We start from the raw sequence: 18256 nt of genomic DNA, 5'->3' as shown, positions 1-18256 counted from the left end.
TTTGCCTGGGCTCCCTACCTCCACACACCCCTCCCAACGCATCCAGAGCCACAGCCAGCTCCTGACTCCTTTTCTTGCTTCCCCAAATACTCTGGGCACTGGACTACTTGTTCCCTGGCTCACTGCCTGGTGGGAAACAGACAAGGCTTCATTCTCTTACCTTCTCCATCCCCCTCTGGGGTAGCCCTGGTGAATAAGGGGGTCAGGACAAAGAACCCTCTGCCCTGCACTCGCACACTGTTGCTGCCTGTGTTCCACCTACCCTATCTATGGTAATTGTTTACGGTGACTCTCCTTCATCAGACCAGGATTCATCCCCAACAGCCAGCACAGTCCTCTGCATAAGGCCACCGTGGCAGGAATCAGAACAAGGCCATTTCCTGCCAAGGTGGCCTTTCCGCTGGTGTCTGGGCTCCGCGAGGTGGGAGGAGGACAGTCTACAACCACCTCCGAGATCCCGGCAGTCAGTCACTCCACCTCATCGCCGCGCCTCCGTGGGCGTGGCCTCACCGCGCACTCCAGTCCTGGGAGGGGGCGTGGCCAGGGCGGGGAGGGGGAGGCCCCGCCCTCCGGGGGGAGTCACGTAGCTCTGCGGCAGCCGCAGCCTCATTTACAGAAGCCGGGGCTGGAACCGCAGCTGTCGCGGATCTGAACGCGAGCTGTTCCTGTGGCTGCGCAGCTACCTTGCTGCGGACAGGTGAGCCCCGGGAGTTGCTCAGCATCTCCAATTCCTCTCCCTGACTCTTCCCTCTGCTATCCTTGCCCTACTCCTGCGGGGCCCTGGATGTGCCTTCTCGACTCTCTCCTTTCTGTCCACTCCACGGCTCAGCTTCTCCCACAGCACCCCTTCCTTTTAGCTCTGATGCAGCTTTTCCGATTCCAAATCTTCCTCTGCCGGCTGGACTTATCCTTGGTGTTAGCCTCTTCCACCCAAACCATTTTAACCTCAGCCTGCTTCCTCTCCTAGGCTGAGTTCCCTCTCCAGTTCTCCTGCCTTCACGGTCCCCCTGAGCTAGGTCCTTCTCCCTGGCTAGTTAGCCTGTTTCACCATCATCTCCCCATAGGTCTCCTCCCTCCTTATCCTGTGTCTCTTCCTCCCTTTCAATCCTGAGCCTCTGCTCCCATTCCCGTTAAGGAATGGAGAAGAGGTTATGGAAGCCTGTGGCCGTTGTTTTTTGTTTTTTTCACCACTGCTACTCCCTACCCCCACCCTTTTCCTCCAGAAGCTGAGGGAAGAGGGATGATGGGTACTTTTGCCTCATTCTGAAGCCTCGGAAGTAAGTGCACCTTCCCTCAGGGCCCTGCTGAGTGAGGATGAGAAAAAGGAAATTGGAATGGCCAGGGCTTTTGCCTACCTGAAGAAGGGGCCAAATTCAGTGAAAGAAAGACTGGCGTCTTTATTGAGGCAGTAGTTTCATAAGAAGACTTGTAACTTTGGGGCTGTTCACCTCCCCACCCCCACCCTGGGGCTGGGAAGGGTGCCCGTCAGGGACAAAAGGGGATGTGGGAACTGGTGCCCCGAGCCTGTTAGCTGCCCAAGAGACTGGTGCCATGTTGATGTCCAGGACTTGCGCCAAGGACTGCTGCTCTGTTCCCAACCGTTGCTTGTTGGGGTGGAAGGAAGAGGCCACTGGCCCACATGGACAGGAGAGGAAGCAGAGGAGGTAGGGTGGTGGGGTCCAGCATTTATACCTGTCTCCATTCCACAGAACTGTCACCATGCCCCACTCGTACCCAGCCCTTTCTGCTGAGCAGAAAAAGGAGTTGTCCGACATTGCCCTGCGGATTGTGGCCCCAGGCAAAGGCATTCTGGCCGCAGATGAGTCTGTAGGTAGGTGGGGCCCTGCGGTCAGGTGGGGAAGAGGTGGCCAAGGAGCTTGGGGATGACCTTGCCACCCTACTTTGTTTGCCCCTCCCCAGGCAGCATGGCCAAGCGACTGAGCCAAATCGGGGTGGAGAACACCGAGGAGAACCGCCGGTTGTATCGCCAGGTTCTGTTTAGTGCAGATGACCGTGTGAAGAAGTGCATCGGCGGTGTCATCTTCTTCCATGAGACACTCTACCAGAAAGACGATAATGGTGTCCCCTTCGTCCGCACCATCCAGGATAAGGGGATTGTCGTGGGCATCAAGGTGCAGCCACTGGCCCTAGATGGGGGCTGAACATGGAAATAGGTGTGTGTGTGCATGTGCAGGTGGCAAACAGGGTCCTGCCTGGGTTCAGTTCTGTGCCTGTGTTTCCCTTTCAGGTTGACAAGGGTGTAGTGCCTCTAGCCGGAACTGATGGAGAAACCACCACTCAAGGTACAGGAGGGGTGGTCTTCAGGACCACAGAGTTGTTGGGTGGCTGCTGCCGGCAAAGAAGAACAGAATAATGAGGTTGGCACTCTGCCTACAGGGCTGGATGGGCTCTCGGAGCGCTGTGCCCAGTACAAGAAGGATGGCGCTGACTTTGCCAAGTGGCGCTGCGTGCTGAAAATCAGTGAGCGCACACCCTCAGCACTTGCCATTCTGGAGAATGCCAATGTGCTGGCCCGCTATGCCAGCATCTGCCAGCAGGTGGGCCTATGTGTGTGTGAGGTGGTCAGATGGGTGTTCTGTGCCTGGTGGCGAGAGGGTTACCTGGCTTTCTTCCATCCTACCTCCTGCCCCTCCTAAGCTACTCTGCTCTTACCTGCAGAATGGGATTGTGCCTATTGTGGAACCTGAGATTCTGCCTGATGGAGACCATGACCTCAAACGTTGCCAGTACGTTACAGAGAAGGTGAGTCCGCACCTGGGCACAGACATACACCACAGGGAGAACCTGACAGGGAGCCTGTGCTCCACAATCCCGGGCTCAGATGCAGGCACTTTCCTTAAGCACATTTTTACCTGACCCCAGAGTGTACCTGTGAGTCTGACCTGTATCCACTCTCACAGTTATACCCACTTACCCCTAGGCAGGGAACATAATGGCAGGGGCCCAGAACCGTAGTCAACCTCCTCTGATCCCCAGGTCCTGGCTGCTGTGTACAAGGCCCTGAGTGACCATCACGTGTACCTGGAGGGCACCCTGCTCAAGCCCAACATGGTGACCCCTGGCCATGCCTGCGCCATTAAGTATAGCCCAGAGGAGATCGCCATGGCAACTGTCACTGCCCTGCGTCGCACTGTGCCCCCGGCTGTCCCAGGTACCACCCTGATTCCAAAGCTGTTCCTATCCCTAAGACCCATTCTCAGGTTCTTCTTGTGGCCTCCAGAAGTTCCTTGCCCTGGAAAAATAAGGAGCGATCAATCGGTTTGTCTCCTCTTCTCTGTCCTAGGAGTGACTTTCCTCTCTGGGGGTCAGAGTGAAGAAGAGGCATCTCTCAACCTCAATGCTATCAACCGATGCCCCCTTCCCCGGCCGTGGGCCCTCACCTTCTCCTATGGGCGTGCCCTGCAGGCCTCTGCACTCAATGCCTGGCGAGGGCAACAGGACAATGCTGGGGCCGCCACTGAGGAGTTCATCAAGCGGGCTGAGGTTGGGAGCTAAAGGTGGTGGGTGGGGAGGTGGGGTGTAGCTAGGCAGGCGGCAGCCCAGAGGCTCTAGCCTGGACAGGGTCAGGAACCTGTGGACTGGGTCGGCTTACTTACTCCCCTCCTTTTGCAGGTGAATGGGCTTGCAGCTCAGGGCAAGTATGAAGGCAGCGGAGAAGATGGTGGAGCGGCAGTGCAGTCCCTCTACATTGCCAACCACGCCTACTGAGTACCCCTCTACACCACAGCCCTTGGCCCAACCACCTGCACCCAGTTTTGCCTGTAGTTATGGCCAGGGCCAAGTAGCCATGCAGAGCAGAGATGCCTCCATCCAGCACTGCGTCGTCTTCCTTTGTTCTCCTCCCCTCCCCTCTCAGATTGCTGCACCTGGGACCATTGGATGGGAGGATAGGGAGCCCTCGTGACTGAGGGCAGGAGAACTTGCTAGAAGTCAGAGCAGGATGCCTGGGTCTCCCCCCAGCCTCTGCCACCCCCCACAATTTTCCCATGATGGGGTTGCTTCTCCTTGGGCTCTCCTTGCCTGCCCTCTCTCCTGGGGTCAGAGGGTAGGGCAGCAGAGCTGACTCATGCTTTGTGTGCATACCACATAGCAAATAAATGGTAGCAAAACATGCTACTTTGTCTGCATTTTTTACATATCTAATTTCACCTCCCAGTTTCTGATCTCTGTAGTGTCTCTGAGCCATCTTGGACTGTGGAGGTGGAAAGGGTGGATTTTGTTTTACTGGGCATTAAGTTTAGGGGGAGGGGCACATCCAGTCACCATTCTCAGCTCAGGCTCTTGTTGATGTCTGAGGCTGGAGCGAGGAGGTATGGAGCGCTGTGAGTCTATCAGGAACTGCCACTTCAGAGGCACTTGACTGCAGCTGCAGAAGGATGGAGTGAGGCTGTGCTGTGCTTAGTCACTCAGTCATGTCCAACTCTTGGCAACCCCCATGGAATGTACCCTGCCAGGCTCCTCTGTTGTCCATGGGGATTCTCCAGGCAAGAATACTGGAGTAGGTTTGCCATGCCTCCTCCAGGGGATCTTCCTAATCCAGGGATCGAACCCAGGTCTCCCACACTGTGGGTGGATTCTTCACCATCTGAGCCGATAGGGAAGCCCAGAGTGAGGCTAGACCCAAGCAACTTCTGAGGGCAGCTTTTGTGCATGGCCCCAAACTGGACAAAGAGGCAATGGGAGTTTCTCACCTCTCAGCTGTGTTGACACATTCCACCAGGGGGAGCCACAACAGGAGCAGCACCTGTGTTCTTGCCCAACAGGAAAATCCCCAACCTAAGCACTGCCAGACCCAGCACGGTTATCTAAGAGGTTGCCAAGGGCTGTTGCTCATTCCTATCTGAGATAGATAGGGGCACAGAGGGAGCCAGTTTAAGGGTCTGGGCAAGAGTGACCTGGTGAGGTCTCATGCTGAACTTTGACCTCTTGGCCTGGGCGTTGGGAATAGGTTGAGACTCTGGGTCTATCTGAGCAGATGAAAAGACTAGAGAACCTGCTGGGTGTGTTCTGTGTAAACTGCGGAGGCCATGCTCTATGTAACGTGCACAGCCAATGCTTCTCCCAACTAATTATTGCAATTTGGGAATGTAGGCTCAGTGTGGCCTGATCTTATATAAATAAAAAATAGCTAACACTTATATCCGGAGAAGGCAGTGGCACCCTACTCCAGTACTTTTGCCTAGAAAATCCCGGGAACGGAGGAGCCTGGTAGGCTGCAGTCCAAGGGGTCGCTAGAGTCAGACACGACTGAGCAACTTCACTTTCACTTTTCACTTTCATGCATTGGAGAAGGAAATGGCAACCCACTCCAGTGTTCTTGCCTAGAGAATCCCAGGGACTGGGGAGCCTGGTGGGCTGCCGTCTATGGGGTTGCACAGAGTCAGACATGAATGAAGCGACTTAGCAGCAGTAGCAGCAGCAGCAGCAACACTTATATAGCAGTTTCCTGCCAGGCCTTTACAGTTATTAACTCACGTACTACAACAATTCTATATAAAGTAGATACTATTGCAATTCCTATTTATTTTAAAAAACAATTCTATTCCTTTTGGCTGAGCTACATGCATACAGGATCTTAGTTTCCTAACCAGGGATCAAATCCATGCCCCTGCAAAGTCTTAACCACTGGACCACCAGGGAATTCCCTGCTATCCCTATTTTGATATGAGGAAACAAGATCGCTTCTCAAGATCGCTCAGATGAAGTGGGGAAGCTGGGATTTGAACCGAATTTGAACAAGAAAAATCCAGAGTCTGTGCTCTTGAATTTGTAAGAATTTTAGTCAAGTATTCAGACTTTAACAAGTTAGGAACGAATCCAAATGAATAGTAAAAGTATTAAATGAGCTAAATATGCTAAAACAGGTACTACTAGCTTGCTCCTCAGGAAGAGGAGCTCTATAATAAGGATGATAAACAATGACCGTGATAGGTGACTTTCTGTCTGCTCTTTATGAATGACCTCATTTTAGTCAGTATCTCCATTTTTCAGATGAGAAAATTGAGACTTAGAGCTTCCCGTGGTCGCCCAGCTAGCATTTAACGACTGCAGTTTGCGCTCTTAATCCCTGGGGCTAGGAGTAGGTTCCACATGGAATCGGAGGGTGTCTTCCAGCAAAACCGAAACCCGCACAGTTTCTCAACCACCCGTTGACGCCGGGGCAGCTACCTTTCCAATTCCAGAAGAGGCTCTTTGCAGACCCCTCCTACCCCTCGCTGGAGAAGGAAATGGCAACCCACTCCAGTATTCTTGCCTGGAGAAGCCTATGGACAGAGAAGCCTGGCGGGCTACAGTCCATGGGGTCGCAAGAATCGGACACAACTGAATCTCATCACCACCTACCCCTCGCAGGCTTCCTCCCGCCGGAGTGCCGCTACCGATTGGTCGTGACCGCGGCGGTGGGCGCGCCCCCTCCGTGCGGGTTTCCGATTGGGGGAGGCCTGCGCGGCCCCGCCCCTCGGCGGCAGGAGCGACCGGACGCAAGCATGGCGGCCACCGGGGCTGCAGCTACGGACCTAGGTTCGGTGGGGTTCGGGTCGGGGCTGCGGCTCGCGGAGTGCGAGGGTGGAATGCAGGGGTGGGGACTGTGGTGTGCAAGAGGTCTCGCGGACTGGGGGTCGGGGTTCGTCTCAGACAGGATTCTTTCAGACTCGGGCCCCGGCCCTTAGCCCGGGAATCCCTCGGAAGGCGGGCCGGGAGGCTCTGAGGACCGGTTGCCGGGGCTCCTCCGCCTCCCGGGTGCGGCAGGCACCCGAGCCCACTGCTGGCGCCTCAGTGGATCCCTCCGTGCCCCGCAGAGGTGGTCCGAGGCAAGCGCGCCGCCCTCTTCTTCGCCACGGTGGTCATCGTGCTAGGGTTGCCGCTCTGGTGGAAGACCACGGAGACCTACCGGGCCCCGTTGCCTTACTCCCAGATCAGTGGGCTGAATTCCCTGAAGGTAAGACCTCAGGGGAGGAGGACCAAGGGACAGCCCGGGAAGATGGAGACTCAGCTGATGGCTCTGATGCTTCTTCCCGCAGCTGCGGCTAATGGTGCCGGTCACTGTAGTGTTTACCCAGGAGTCAGTGCCATTGGATGACCAGGAAAAGCTGCCTTTCACCGTTGTGCATGAGAGAGAGATCCCTCTGAAGTGTGAGTTCCTGGGGGATCAGGGCTGTCTTTCTGGTCTGAGCTCAGTCCACAGATAAGTTGGCTAGGAGGAGCATGTATGTGTGTCTGACCCTTTGCGACCCTATGGACTGAAGCCCGCCAAGCTCCTCTGTCTATGGGATTTCCCAGGCAAGAATACTGGAGTGGGTTGCCATTTCCTCCTCCAGGGGATCTTCCCGACCCAGGGATTGAACCCGCGTCCCTTGCATCTTCTGCATTGGCAGGCAGATTCTTTACCACTGTGCCACCTGGGAAGCCCAGGAGGAGCATGGGTACCCTGAAAAAGTGGTTAAAAACTTATTTTTAAAGCCCTCTCTAAATGAACACTGTGTTTGCTGAGAAGAAGAAAAAAAAAAAGCTTTAAATTCAGTATTCACCATTAACATGGCAGTTTTTTTCATAAAACAATTGTGCTACCTGATCAGCAGCAGGTGATGCTCAGGGGACAGAGGAGGATGTGGGATGTAGTGGAATGAGCACAGGATTTGGAATCAGTTTGAACTTGTATACAGGCCTTATTCATTTTAACATTAACACTTTACTGAGTGTGAGGGACTTTTCTTGTGTGCTTAGTCACTCAGTCGTGTCTGGGCTCTTTGCCACCCCATGGACTGTAGCCTGCCAGGCTCCCCTGTCCATGGGGATTCTCCAGGCAAGAATACTGGAGTGGATTGCCATGCCCTCCTCCAGGGAATCTTCCAACCAAGAGATCAAACCAAGGTCTCCCGCATTGCAGGCTAATTCTATACCATCTGAACCACCAGGGAAGCACTTTCCCTAGGTATCAGGAATTTAGAGATGAATAAGAAATTGATAATGGTTTCAAGAAATCCATAGGAAGGGGAGAGAGACAGAGATAGAAATCAATGTAGAAGTATATAAGTATATAAGAAACAGGGACTGAACTTAAGAAAGAGACTATAATTGGGAGGAAAAAAAGGTAGAGAAGGTTTTGAGGGCTGTAATTTTTTTTTTTTTAAGAGACAGCATTTATTGTTTTTTAAACAACCTCCGCATTATTTATTATTTTTGGCTGTGCTGGGTCTTCATTGCAGTGCGCAGGCTTCTCACTGAGGTGGTTTCTCTTGTTGCGGAGCACAGACTCATTAGTTGTGGCACACAGGCTCAGTTGTTCAGTGACATGTGGAATCTTCCTGGACCAGGGATCGAACCTGTGTCCCTTGCTTTGGCAGGTGGACTCTTATCCACTGCGTCACTAAGGAAGTCCCGAGCGTTGTAATTTTTAAGACAGATTTTTCAAGGAAGTGTAGAAATTCAGGTTAAATGAGGTGAGGAAGGGATAACACTAGCATAACTAATATTAGTTGTTCATTATATGCCATAAACTAGGTGAAACACTTTATTTACATGTGTTGCCTCATTTAATCCTAACATTAGGCCCTCCATTTTGTTAAGTTTCTCTTTTTTCTTTTATTATATATCAGCTCTTCCTACCCCATTCCAGTATATTTCTTTTCATTGATTTGTTGGAGAAACCAGGTCCTTTGTTTGTTAGGACATCTCACATTCTGGATTTGGCAGATTTTTTTTAACGTATTGATTATCGTTATTTCCTATAAACTGATAGATCTAGTGGTTTGTTTAAAATTAGGTTCAGGTTTTTTTTTTTTTAACTAAAAATATTTTTTTCTTTTGGTTGCCCTGTGTGACTGACATGCAGGCCCCCTGTATTGGGAGTGTGGAATCTCAGCCACTGGACCACCAGGGAAGTCCTGACGTGTCCGTTCTCTATGTCTGACTCTCCATTCCAGCATCTTCTTTTTATCAAGAATGTGTACTGAGTTTAATTCTTTTGAGGCATTTATTGAAATAATCATATGGTTTTCCTCCTTATACCTTTTTTATTGTAATGAATATTGTAGTAGATTTCCCTGTGGGGAGGATACTTCAGGTTGAAGGTTCACAGGGAGAGGCAAGAGCTGGCAGGTGGACGAGGTGGAGTGCCGTGTATTTATATCATCCGTGGTTTTTCAGGTGGCGCTAGTGGTAAAGAACCTGCCTGCCAGTGCAGGAAATGCAAGAGACGTGATTTTGATCCCTACATCAGGAAGATCCTCTGGAGGAGGGCATGGCAACCCACTCCAGTATTCTTGCCTAGAAAATCCCATGGACAGAGGGGCCTGGTGGGCTACAGTCCATGGGGTCAGAAAGAGTCAGACACCACCGAGCATGCACACACAGTCTGCATAAATCATTAGAACTGGCTGAAGCTTCTTGGTCTTTCTCTGCATATCATCATCTTGCTCTCCAGGATGCTGGACAGTGTTAGGGCTGGAAAGGTGGGCTCTTCTCGTTATGCCTCTTTGTTTTCTCTCAGATAAACTGAAAATCAAATGCCGTTTCCAGAAGGCCTATCGGAGGGCTTTGGATCATGAGGAGGCGGCCTTGTCACTGGGCAATATACAAGGTACTGGAAGGGGTGATCATTTTTAACAGGAAGCCCTCTTTTACCTTCTGATCTCTAAGTGTGTAGTTTCCATACTTTGTCTTTTTTTTTTTTTTGGCTGCATTATGCAGCTTGTGGCTATCTCACTTCCCTGACCAGGGATTGAACCCGGGCCATGGCAATGGGAAAGCCCAGAATCCTGACCACTAGGCCACCAGGGAACCTCTCTGGGAAAGCTGGGTGTGAGAGACCTTGTATCGTAGCGTGGGCCACTGAGGTCCAAACCGGGCCACGTGTCAGCTGGGTGTGAGTGGGAGGTGGAGTGATGGACTAGGCGTCCTGGGGGAGCCAGAGGGAGAGGGAATGGTGTTTTCTGCTCCTGGTAAACCCCCTGCTCTCGTCCCCAGAGGCAGAAGCCATGTTAGCTGAGCCATCGGAGCAAGCAGAGGGCTCCCTGACAGTGTACGTGATCTCTGAACGCTGCTCGCTCCTCCCTCAGGTAGGGTGAGCAGACAGGCTGCGGCCCGGCCGTCTCCCTACAGCTCGTCCTCACCTAAGTCTCCTGGTTGTGGGATTGCCCATTCCTTCCATTTGCTGCAGAAAAGTCCGCAAGTATTTTTTTAAAAATAGGGATTGTTTTTATTGACTCTGGGTCTTTCTAAATCCAAGGCTTGGAGATGGTTACAAGTTCCAATTTAAAGTGGGGGAAAAAAAGTCAGTAGGATTAAAGAAGCCACTTGGAATGGGCTATGATGGTAATATGAGCCACACATTGATCTTTTCACTTACTGAGCAAAAGGCTCAGTGGGAGCTGTACCAGGTACATTTTATTTAATGTATTTATTAAAATATTATGTATTTGACTGTGCTGGGTCTTAGTCGAGGCACGTGAGATCTTTGACCTTTGTGGTAGCATACGGGGTCTTTAGTTGTGTGTGGCATGTGAACTTAGTTGAGGCCTGTGGGATCTAGTCCCCTGACTAGGATCGAACCCAGGCCCTCTGCATTGGGAGCGTAGAGTTTTAGCCACTGGACCATCAGGGAAGTCCTTTATTTTTTAATTTATAATGAAATGTTAATTATTACAAAAAGATGAAAGAAAATTTTACTGAACATGCATTTCCCACCCCCAGTTTGCAAACTACAGTACAGCCCTGTGTATCTCCATGGTTATACCCCCTTCCCTTTCAGCCCAAAGCGACCACAGTTAGTGTGTATCATTCTCTTACTTTTTTTCAAGTTTTACCACATGTTATATCTCTATAAGCACTATGTTTAATTTTATCTGTTTTTGAACTTTATGTAAATGGCATAATAGAGTGCATGTTCTTCTCCAGTTTTCACTTTGCTCGACCTTTATGTTTGAGTCCTTCATGATGTCTAGTTGAATTGAATGCATTCATTTAAAATTCTGCCTTATGTTTCATTGTATAAACATATCACAGTTTATCCATTCTGTCGCTAACAGGCATTTGGATTGTCTCCAGTTTTATCCTATTACGAATGCTGCCATGAAAATTCTTGTACTTGCCTCTTTGCCATGTGCTGTCTGCTGGTATCAAACTTGCCAGTGGTTTGTTTCTTCTTGCTCAGTGTGCCATCTCTTAGTTTCTAGCCCACAGAGATAGAACTGTTGCCTGGACCTGTGTCGACTGGGAAGGAGAAGAGAACTGAAATGAATGAAAACACTCACATATCCCCATAGCTCAGAAATGCTGAGATAATTAGTTCACTGTGAATTCAGAGAGAGGTGCAGACCTGCTGGTCGGTGGCAAAAGACCAGATTCTCAAAGACAGGAGCCAGAGTGCTCCTCTGCTTTCTTCCCTGACCTGTGTGGGCCTCCTGTCCCTTGCTTGCCCCTCATAGGACATGATGAGCTACATTGGGCCCAAGCGGATGGCAGTTGTGCGGGGGATAACGCACCGGGAGGCCTTTAACATCATCGGCCGCCGCATCATCCAGGTAGTCCAGGCCATGTCTTTGACTGAGGACGTTCTTGCTGCAGCCCTGGCTGACCACCTTCCTGAGGACAAGTGGAGCTCTGATAAAAGGCGGCCTCTCAAGTCCAGCTTGGGTAGGATGACCTGGCTTTTGCCAGGGGAAGGAAGAAGGAAATGAATTATGCAGAGATACTGGAGTGGGAGGGGAATCTACATGCAGATGCTTCACTCCTTCTATGATTTCATAAAAGTATTTATTTTTAATTGAAAGATAATTGATTTACAATATTGTGTTGGTTTCTGTCATACATCAACATGAATCAACCATAGGTTTTAGTTTCATTTTTCTTTAAAAAATTTTTTTGTTTATTTATTTGGCTGTGCGAAATCTTAGTTGCAGCCTGGGGGATCTAGTTCCTTGACCAAGGATTGAACCCAGGCCCCCTGCATTGGGAGCACAGAGTCTTAGCCACTGGACCACCAGAGAAGTCTCTCATCTTTTTCTTAAAGTACTCAGTGTTCCTCACCCCAGTTTTATCCTCCCTTTGGTTTCATGATGGCAATCAGGCCCCTTCCAGAGAGAAACAAGTGCAGCTTCGCCAGGGATACAGGCTTGCCTTTGATCCATAGGAAGCCCTGGCTTCCCTGACTCCTGTTTCTATAGGCTATGAAATCACCTTCAGTTTACTCAACCCTGACCCCAAGTCCCATGACGTCCACTGGGACATCGAGGGGGCTGTCCGGCGCTATGTGCAGCCCTTCCTGAGTGCCCTCAGTGCAGCAGGCAACTTCTCTGTGGACTCGCAGGTGAGACTAGGAACAAGCTGAAGAGCCCTTTTCTTGGGTACACCACCCTTTGCCATCCTGCACCATCCTTTCCTACCATAGATATGTAGCCTTTACAAGTGTAGTCTGTTCTTCCGGCTCTTTGAGCTTGCTGGTTGGTTAGGAAATTCCTGTGTATGTATATGGTTCTGGGGTCTGCTTTCCCTCCTTGGTGTCCAGCTTGGGGAATTTTGTCAGTGCTTGTTAAAAAACTAACTTCCTTAATGGCTCCTTCTGGAACTGTATTCAACAGTTTTACTATCCTACAAATTTATTTAAAAACACACAACCAGTTTGGGATTGACGTGTACACACTGCTGTTTTTAAAATGGATAACCCAACAGGGACCTAGTGTATAGCACACTCTGCTCAGTGTTATGTGGCAGCCTAGATGGGAGGGGAGTTTGGGAGAGGATGGATACATGTATATGTATGGCTGAGTCCCTTTGCTTGCTGTCCACGTGAAACTATCTCAACATTGTTAATTGACTATACTTCAGTATAAAACAGTTCAAAAAAAAACTTCCTGAAAGACATGAACATAGTAACAATAAAGACGTGAAAAATGTAGTTTTCTGAATCACACAGTGTCCTTTTTAGGGAAACGTGGGAGACACTTTTATCGGGTCTTGGTAGTGGGAGTAATTACTTCTGAATAGCTGACTTGATTTGATCTGTGGACACTGAATTATGCTCTTTTTTTGTTTAGGCTTTTGGAGAGCCTGGTAAAATAATGTGTTCAAAGCATGGATTTAGTGTGTTAACTTTATCCTTAGCTTTGTTATTTTTTTTCCCTAGTCCTGTTTTCTCTCAGCCTTAATTTTTTTTTTTAAATTGAAGGACAGTTGGTTTACAGAATTGTGTTGGTTTCTGCCAAACAGCAACATGAATCAAACATAGGTATACATAAGCCTTGATTTTTGTCTCTCATATTTTCCCTGCCTAATTGTTATCTTTTTGAGGACACACTGGACTATCGATCAACAGACAAAATAACATGCTTTTCCTCTTTGTTCTGCAGATTCTTTACTATGCAGTGTTGGGGGTAAACCCCCGCTTTGACTCAGCTTCCTCCAGCTACTACTTGGCCGCACACAGCCTCCCCCATGTCATCAACCCTGTGGAGTCCCGGCTGGGTGAGCTCCTGAGGTTGAGGGTCTCTCTGGCAGGCCAGGGAAGGACCTGGTAGGCTCAGCCTGGGGTGGGAAGTGGGTTGTGTATAGTGACGGCTCCCAGTTTGGGTTGGTCCGAGAGTGTTGAGGAGGTGCTGGGCTTTTAGGCTCCTTTCCCATGATAGTCTCCACTTCCACACGGTCATAGCCAAAAGCACTTATTAAGCATTCCCAGCACTTTTTATAAACACATGGATCGGAAGATACAGCCACACTTTCTTGTAAGAAAAGACAATAGTAGCAGTACATGAAGGCGGAATTTGAGTCAATAGTTCTGCTGATTGAGGAACCTTGAAGCTGGGATTCCAGTTTTTCATTTTGGGGCTGGATCCTAGGAAGAGGAGGTTTGACCGAGAACTGTAATAGAGGCAAACCAAGGGGAGTAAATCACTAGCTGTGGAATTTCAGGGTTAGGCCAGCATGTTTCAAGGGCTGTGGGAGGGGCAACACGAGAGGCCTTGGTGAATCCTTCCTCCCTTCCTCCTTCCCTTCAAAGTCTGAGGGACTGCTTAACGGCATGACTGTCTACAGAGAGAGAGATTTTAGGCTAGGCCACTATGAGCTTAGAGGCAAAAGAGTTAAGAGTGCATAGACATTCTGGAAGCTCAGGAAAGTTTACTGTGGATGAATTTTGAGAGAGTGACCGAGTTGAGGCTGGCCAGGCAGGCAGGCAGGCACTAGATTAGCACTTTAAGATGTCTGAACTTTAACCTGGTAAGAGTGGCTGGCTGCAGAAGGATATGAAGCAGGGACTGACCTGAGGTCAGATTTATCCTTGTGCCTAAGAACAGGTTATAATAATATGGGTGCAATATGGTAGTGGGCCAGAAAGCTGTCTTAGACATTCGGCACTGGCAGGGTATGGCGTGGGGGTCTGTTGGAGGAGGGGCGATTCAGGGGCAGGAATGTACTTTCAGGGGAGTGGCACATGTTGGGAAAATGTTGAGGTTCTTTACCACAGACACCCAGGCCCGGAGGATATCTTAGTGTTTATCAGCTGGGGAAACTGAGGTACAGAGTGCCCAGCAGTCAGCGGCTGACCTAGAACTAAGATCTGGATGCAGCCTGCTGTGCTGACTCCCCTTCTTCTTGTGCCCCAGGATCCAGCGCCGCCTCCCTTTACCCCGTGCTCAACTTTCTCCTCTACGTTCCGGAGCTCGCCCACTCCCCCCTGTACATTCAGGACAAGGACGGGGCTCCAGTGGCCACCAACGCCTTCCACAGTCCCCGCTGGGGTGGCATTATGGTAAATGGTCACACCGTGCAGAGCCCAGAGCCCAAGGTTCAGGGACAGACTGATGTTCCCTGAGACTGTTTCGTCTGCTGTTCCTCCGTGGCCCGGCCTGAGTGGGTCGGGGAGGTGAGGCACCTCCTCGGCCGGTCCCACTGCTTCTTGTTTCCATCACTGTTGCTATAATCAGCCCCTTTTGCACTTGGCAGTTTGCACTGACTTAGGACTATTCTGTGTGTAACTGAGATCTAGGCCCTATCTGTGGGAGTCTTACAAGATTGGGAACTCTCTCTCCTCTGTAAGATTGGGAGTTTCTCATGGGTAGTAACTCTAAAATGGAATACAAATATTTCATTTTCTTTTTTTAACAAATGTTTCTTTAATAAGATTTGTGAGGGGGTAATGGAGATATAGGGCTTCCCAGGTGGTGCTAGTGGTAAAGAAGCCACCTGCCAGTGCAGGAGATATGAGAGACGTGGGTTTGATCCCTGGGTCGGGAAGATCCTCTGGAGAAGGAAATGGCAACTCACTCCAGTATTCCTGCCTGGAAAATCCCATGGACAGAGGAGCCTGGCTGTAGTCCATAGGGTTGCACAGAGTCAGAAACGACTGATAATAGTAGAGATCATGTATATAAAACTCATAGTAGCAGGTATCCAAGACATATTTGGTTTGTCACTTTTAAAGAGCACAGAGTATGTCTTCCTTTTCTCTCATGGCCCCCAGAGGGTCTGGGGCAGAGCTGTGCACGGTCCTGGCGTGATGTTGAGGCCACCTCGTTGCCCCCTGCAGGTATACAACGTGGACCCGAAAGCCTACAACGGCTCGCAGCTGCCGGTGAGAGTCGAGGTGGACATGATGCGGGTTATGGAGGTGTTCCTGGCTCAGTTGCGGTGAGGCCCTGGGGATCCGCTTGGGGGCGTGGCTGCTGAGTCTGAGTCTTGCCTCTTGGGCTGCCTGGAGTGAACTCTTACCTGGCAGGGATACCTTGGCTGTACCTGGAGCCCCAAGGAAACCAAGAAAGGTTTCCAAGAATCCCTTCATCCTTCTCCTAAGAAAGACTAGTTGCTGACAAAAACTGTTTTAGGAAAAATAGCCTTATGAATCCGTGGTGGCTCAGTGGTAAAGAATCCGCCTGCCAATACAGGAGACGTGAGTTCAATCCCTGGATCGGGAAGATCCCCTAGAGGAGGAAATGGCAACCCACTCCAGTATTCTTGCTTGGGAAATCCCATGGACAGAGGAGCCTGACGGGCTACAGTCCATGGGGTCACAAGAGTCGGACACGACTTAGCAACTAAACTTCAACAACAAGAACAAAAAGTGAAATCATTGGTTAAAGCGGAGCTTGGGGCTCAGAACTGCTTAGGGTTGCGTCTCACCCCCTAAGACCTTGAGGTGCTTCCTACAACCCCTGTGGTTCTGGGTGAGATGGAAAATCTTGATAGTTACTCTAGGAATCTCGACCATCTTCTCCCACCTTGTGGTCTCTGCTCCTTTGATCTTCTGCGCTGTTCCTACAGGCTGCTCTTTGGGATTGCTCAGCCCCAGCTGCCTCCAAAATGCCTGTTTTGGGGGCCTAAGAGTGAAGGGATAATGACCTGGGAGTTAGACCGTTTGCTCTGGGCCCGGTCCGTGGAGAACCTGGCCACAGCCACCACCACTCTCACCTCCCTGGCCCAGCTTCTGGGCAAGATCAGCAATATTGTCATCAAGGACGATGTGGCATCTGAGGTAAGCAGGCAGGGGATGCATTCTGTGGCTTAGGACTGGAGTGGCCAGCAACAGCCAGGGAGTGGTGAAGGCAGAGAGCCATTTGAGATTCAGAGAGTGTGTGGGCATGCCATCCTCAGTGCCCAGGCTTCCTCTAGAGGGCAGTGCCAGCTCCCCAGGAGGAGTGCAGTGTGGGTGTGAAGTGTTAAATGGGCACTAAGAAGATAACCCCTGGCCCTTTTATGCTATACTATGCTATGCTAAGTCACTTCAGTCGTGTCTGACTCTGTGTGACCCCATAGACAGCAGCCACCAGGCTCCCCTGTCCCTGGGATTCTCCAGGCAAGAACACTGGAGTGGGTTGCCATTTCCTTCTCCAGTGCATGAAAGTGAAAAGTGAAAGTGAAGTCACTCAGTCGTGTCCGACTCTTAGCAACCCCATGGACTGCAGCCTACCAGGCTCCTCCATCTATGGGATTTTCCAGGCAAGAGTACTGGAGTGGGGTGCCATTGCCTTCTCCGGCCCTTTTATACTGGCTGCCATATATCCTGGGTGAACTTCAAGCAATCTGCCTGGTAGATAGACGACACAGTGGGGCCCTCTCCCATCCCTCCCTACCAACTGATGCCTCGGACTTTTCCGTAACGCCCTGCCCATTCCTAGGTGTACAGGGCTGTAGCTGCAGTCCAGAAGGCGGCGGAGGAGTTGTCCTCTGGGCACCTGGCCTCTGCCTTCGCTGCCAGCCAGGAAGCTGTGACATCCTCGGAGCGTGCCTTTTTTGATCCCTCACTCCTCCACCTCCTCTATTTCCCTGATGACCAGAAGTTTGCCATCTACATCCCGCTCTTCCTGCCCATGGCTGTGCCCATCCTCTTGTCCCTGTTCAAAATCTTCCTGGAGACTCGCAAGTCCTGGAAAAAGCCTGAGAAGACAGACTGAGTGGGGTGGCATCACAGTAGAAAGCCTTTCTTTCCAGCCAGGAGGGGAGGTGTTAGATTGAGAGGCACATAACGGGGCCTGCCACAAATGATTTGTCTCCAGCCTGCTCTGTTGCCACTCCAGCAGTCAAAGTATAACACTCCAAGAGGGTTTCCTCTTTCCTGTCCTCCCTGTTCTTGTGGCTCAGGTCCCTCCCACTCTTCATCTCCTCCCCCCACTCCAACCCCCAAACCTCAAAAGACCCAATCTGGGTCTCCTTACCTGGCTTGAACTTGAAGGCCCTTTACTATCTCCTGCTGCAGCAGGGGCAGCTTGTCTTTCTGCCCTGTTCCTCACAGTCCTCTTGCGCTGAGGGGGAGCACTAGGGAAAAGCCCTGGACTGGGTTCTAGGGCCCCCCTCCTGCTTCTCTTTGATCCCTCAGAGAGAGCCCTAGCACTGCTCTTCTAGAAGGGGCCAGGCCCCTGTCATCTCTGGGGCCTTCTCCCTTCCTCCTGGGTGGCTACACTTGGTGGGTGCAGCCTGATGCTGTGTGTGGCAGAGGTTCCCTTCCTCATCCCTTTATAGAGGCAGTGTGGTACAGTGGGGAGAGTTCTGGACTTGGGATCCAACATGTCTGAATTCAACCCTTGCTTCTGGACTTAATATCAGGGGAGCTTTGGATAAGCTACTTAATCCTCTCTGAGCTTCAGTTTTTCTTTTGTTAAAATAGCACTAATGACACCTCCCTTACAGGGTGGTTGTGAGGATTAAATGTAATGAGCTTGTGAAAGTGTCTGGCATATTCTAGGCTCTCAATAAACACTGGTTGAATATGAACTGGAATGATACGAAGTGTGATCATACCTTTCATTCTTCA

At 50.6% G+C, this 18256-nt stretch overlaps 2 protein-coding genes across 4 annotated transcripts; both read left to right on the top strand.

Annotated features, from left to right (window-relative positions):
- Positions 1–238: 238 nt before the first annotated feature.
- On the top strand, positions 239–4132 carry ALDOC (aldolase, fructose-bisphosphate C). 2 transcript variants are annotated; one of them, XM_061390551.1, is made up of 10 exons: positions 570–697; positions 1224–1277; positions 1710–1831; positions 1921–2132; positions 2249–2303; positions 2398–2558; positions 2680–2763; positions 2998–3172; positions 3305–3504; positions 3634–4132. In XM_061390551.1, the coding sequence occupies exons 3-10, from the start codon at positions 1720–1722 to the stop codon at positions 3727–3729; spliced, it is 1095 nt and encodes a 364-aa protein (XP_061246535.1). In that variant the 5' UTR covers positions 570–697; positions 1224–1277; positions 1710–1719; the 3' UTR covers positions 3730–4132. The 2 variants fall into 2 exon arrangements, with proteins under 2 accessions (XP_061246534.1, XP_061246535.1); XM_061390550.1 differs by lacking the exon at positions 1224–1277 and having other exon boundaries at positions 239–697.
- A 2310-nt stretch (positions 4133–6442) lies between these two features.
- Positions 6443–18222, top strand: PIGS (phosphatidylinositol glycan anchor biosynthesis class S). 2 transcript variants are annotated; one of them, XM_061390538.1, is made up of 12 exons: positions 6443–6540; positions 6819–6958; positions 7041–7152; positions 9509–9598; positions 10077–10189; positions 11445–11652; positions 12183–12325; positions 13365–13479; positions 14616–14761; positions 15539–15639; positions 16270–16480; positions 17124–18222. In XM_061390538.1, exons 1-12 carry the CDS (start codon positions 6507–6509, stop codon positions 17397–17399), a joined length of 1689 nt encoding a protein of 562 aa, XP_061246522.1. In that variant the 5' UTR covers positions 6443–6506; the 3' UTR covers positions 17400–18222. The 2 variants fall into 2 exon arrangements, with proteins under 2 accessions (XP_061246522.1, XP_061246523.1); XM_061390539.1 differs by lacking the exon at positions 10077–10189 and adding an exon at positions 9985–10076.
- The last annotated feature ends 34 nt before the right edge of the window (positions 18223–18256 follow it).

The sequence above is a fragment of the Bos javanicus genome, chromosome 19 (genome assembly GCF_032452875.1).
Source record: "Bos javanicus breed banteng chromosome 19, ARS-OSU_banteng_1.0, whole genome shotgun sequence".
Lineage (NCBI taxonomy): Eukaryota > Metazoa > Chordata > Mammalia > Artiodactyla > Bovidae > Bos > Bos javanicus.
This window is presented reverse-complemented; position numbering and strand designations above follow the sequence as displayed.

Excerpts from the sequence above, each read along its gene's own strand:
- PIGS (XM_061390538.1), top strand. The coding sequence starts at position 6,507 with ATGGCGGCCACCGGGGCTGCAGCTACGGACCTAG. Across the intron at positions 13,480-14,615 it reads CCCTGTGGAGTCCCGGCTGG|GATCCAGCGCCGCCTCCCTT; the intron begins GTGAGCTCCTGA and ends CTTGTGCCCCAG. Across the intron at positions 15,640-16,269 it reads GTGTTCCTGGCTCAGTTGCG|GCTGCTCTTTGGGATTGCTC; the intron begins GTGAGGCCCTGG and ends CTGTTCCTACAG.
- ALDOC (XM_061390550.1), top strand. The coding sequence starts at position 1,720 with ATGCCCCACTCGTACCCAGCCCTTTCTGCTGAGCAGAAAAAGGAGTTG. Across the intron at positions 1,832-1,920 it reads GGCCGCAGATGAGTCTGTAG|GCAGCATGGCCAAGCGACTG; the intron begins GTAGGTGGGGCC and ends GCCCCTCCCCAG. Across the intron at positions 3,173-3,304 it reads TGTGCCCCCGGCTGTCCCAG|GAGTGACTTTCCTCTCTGGG; the intron begins GTACCACCCTGA and ends TCTCTGTCCTAG.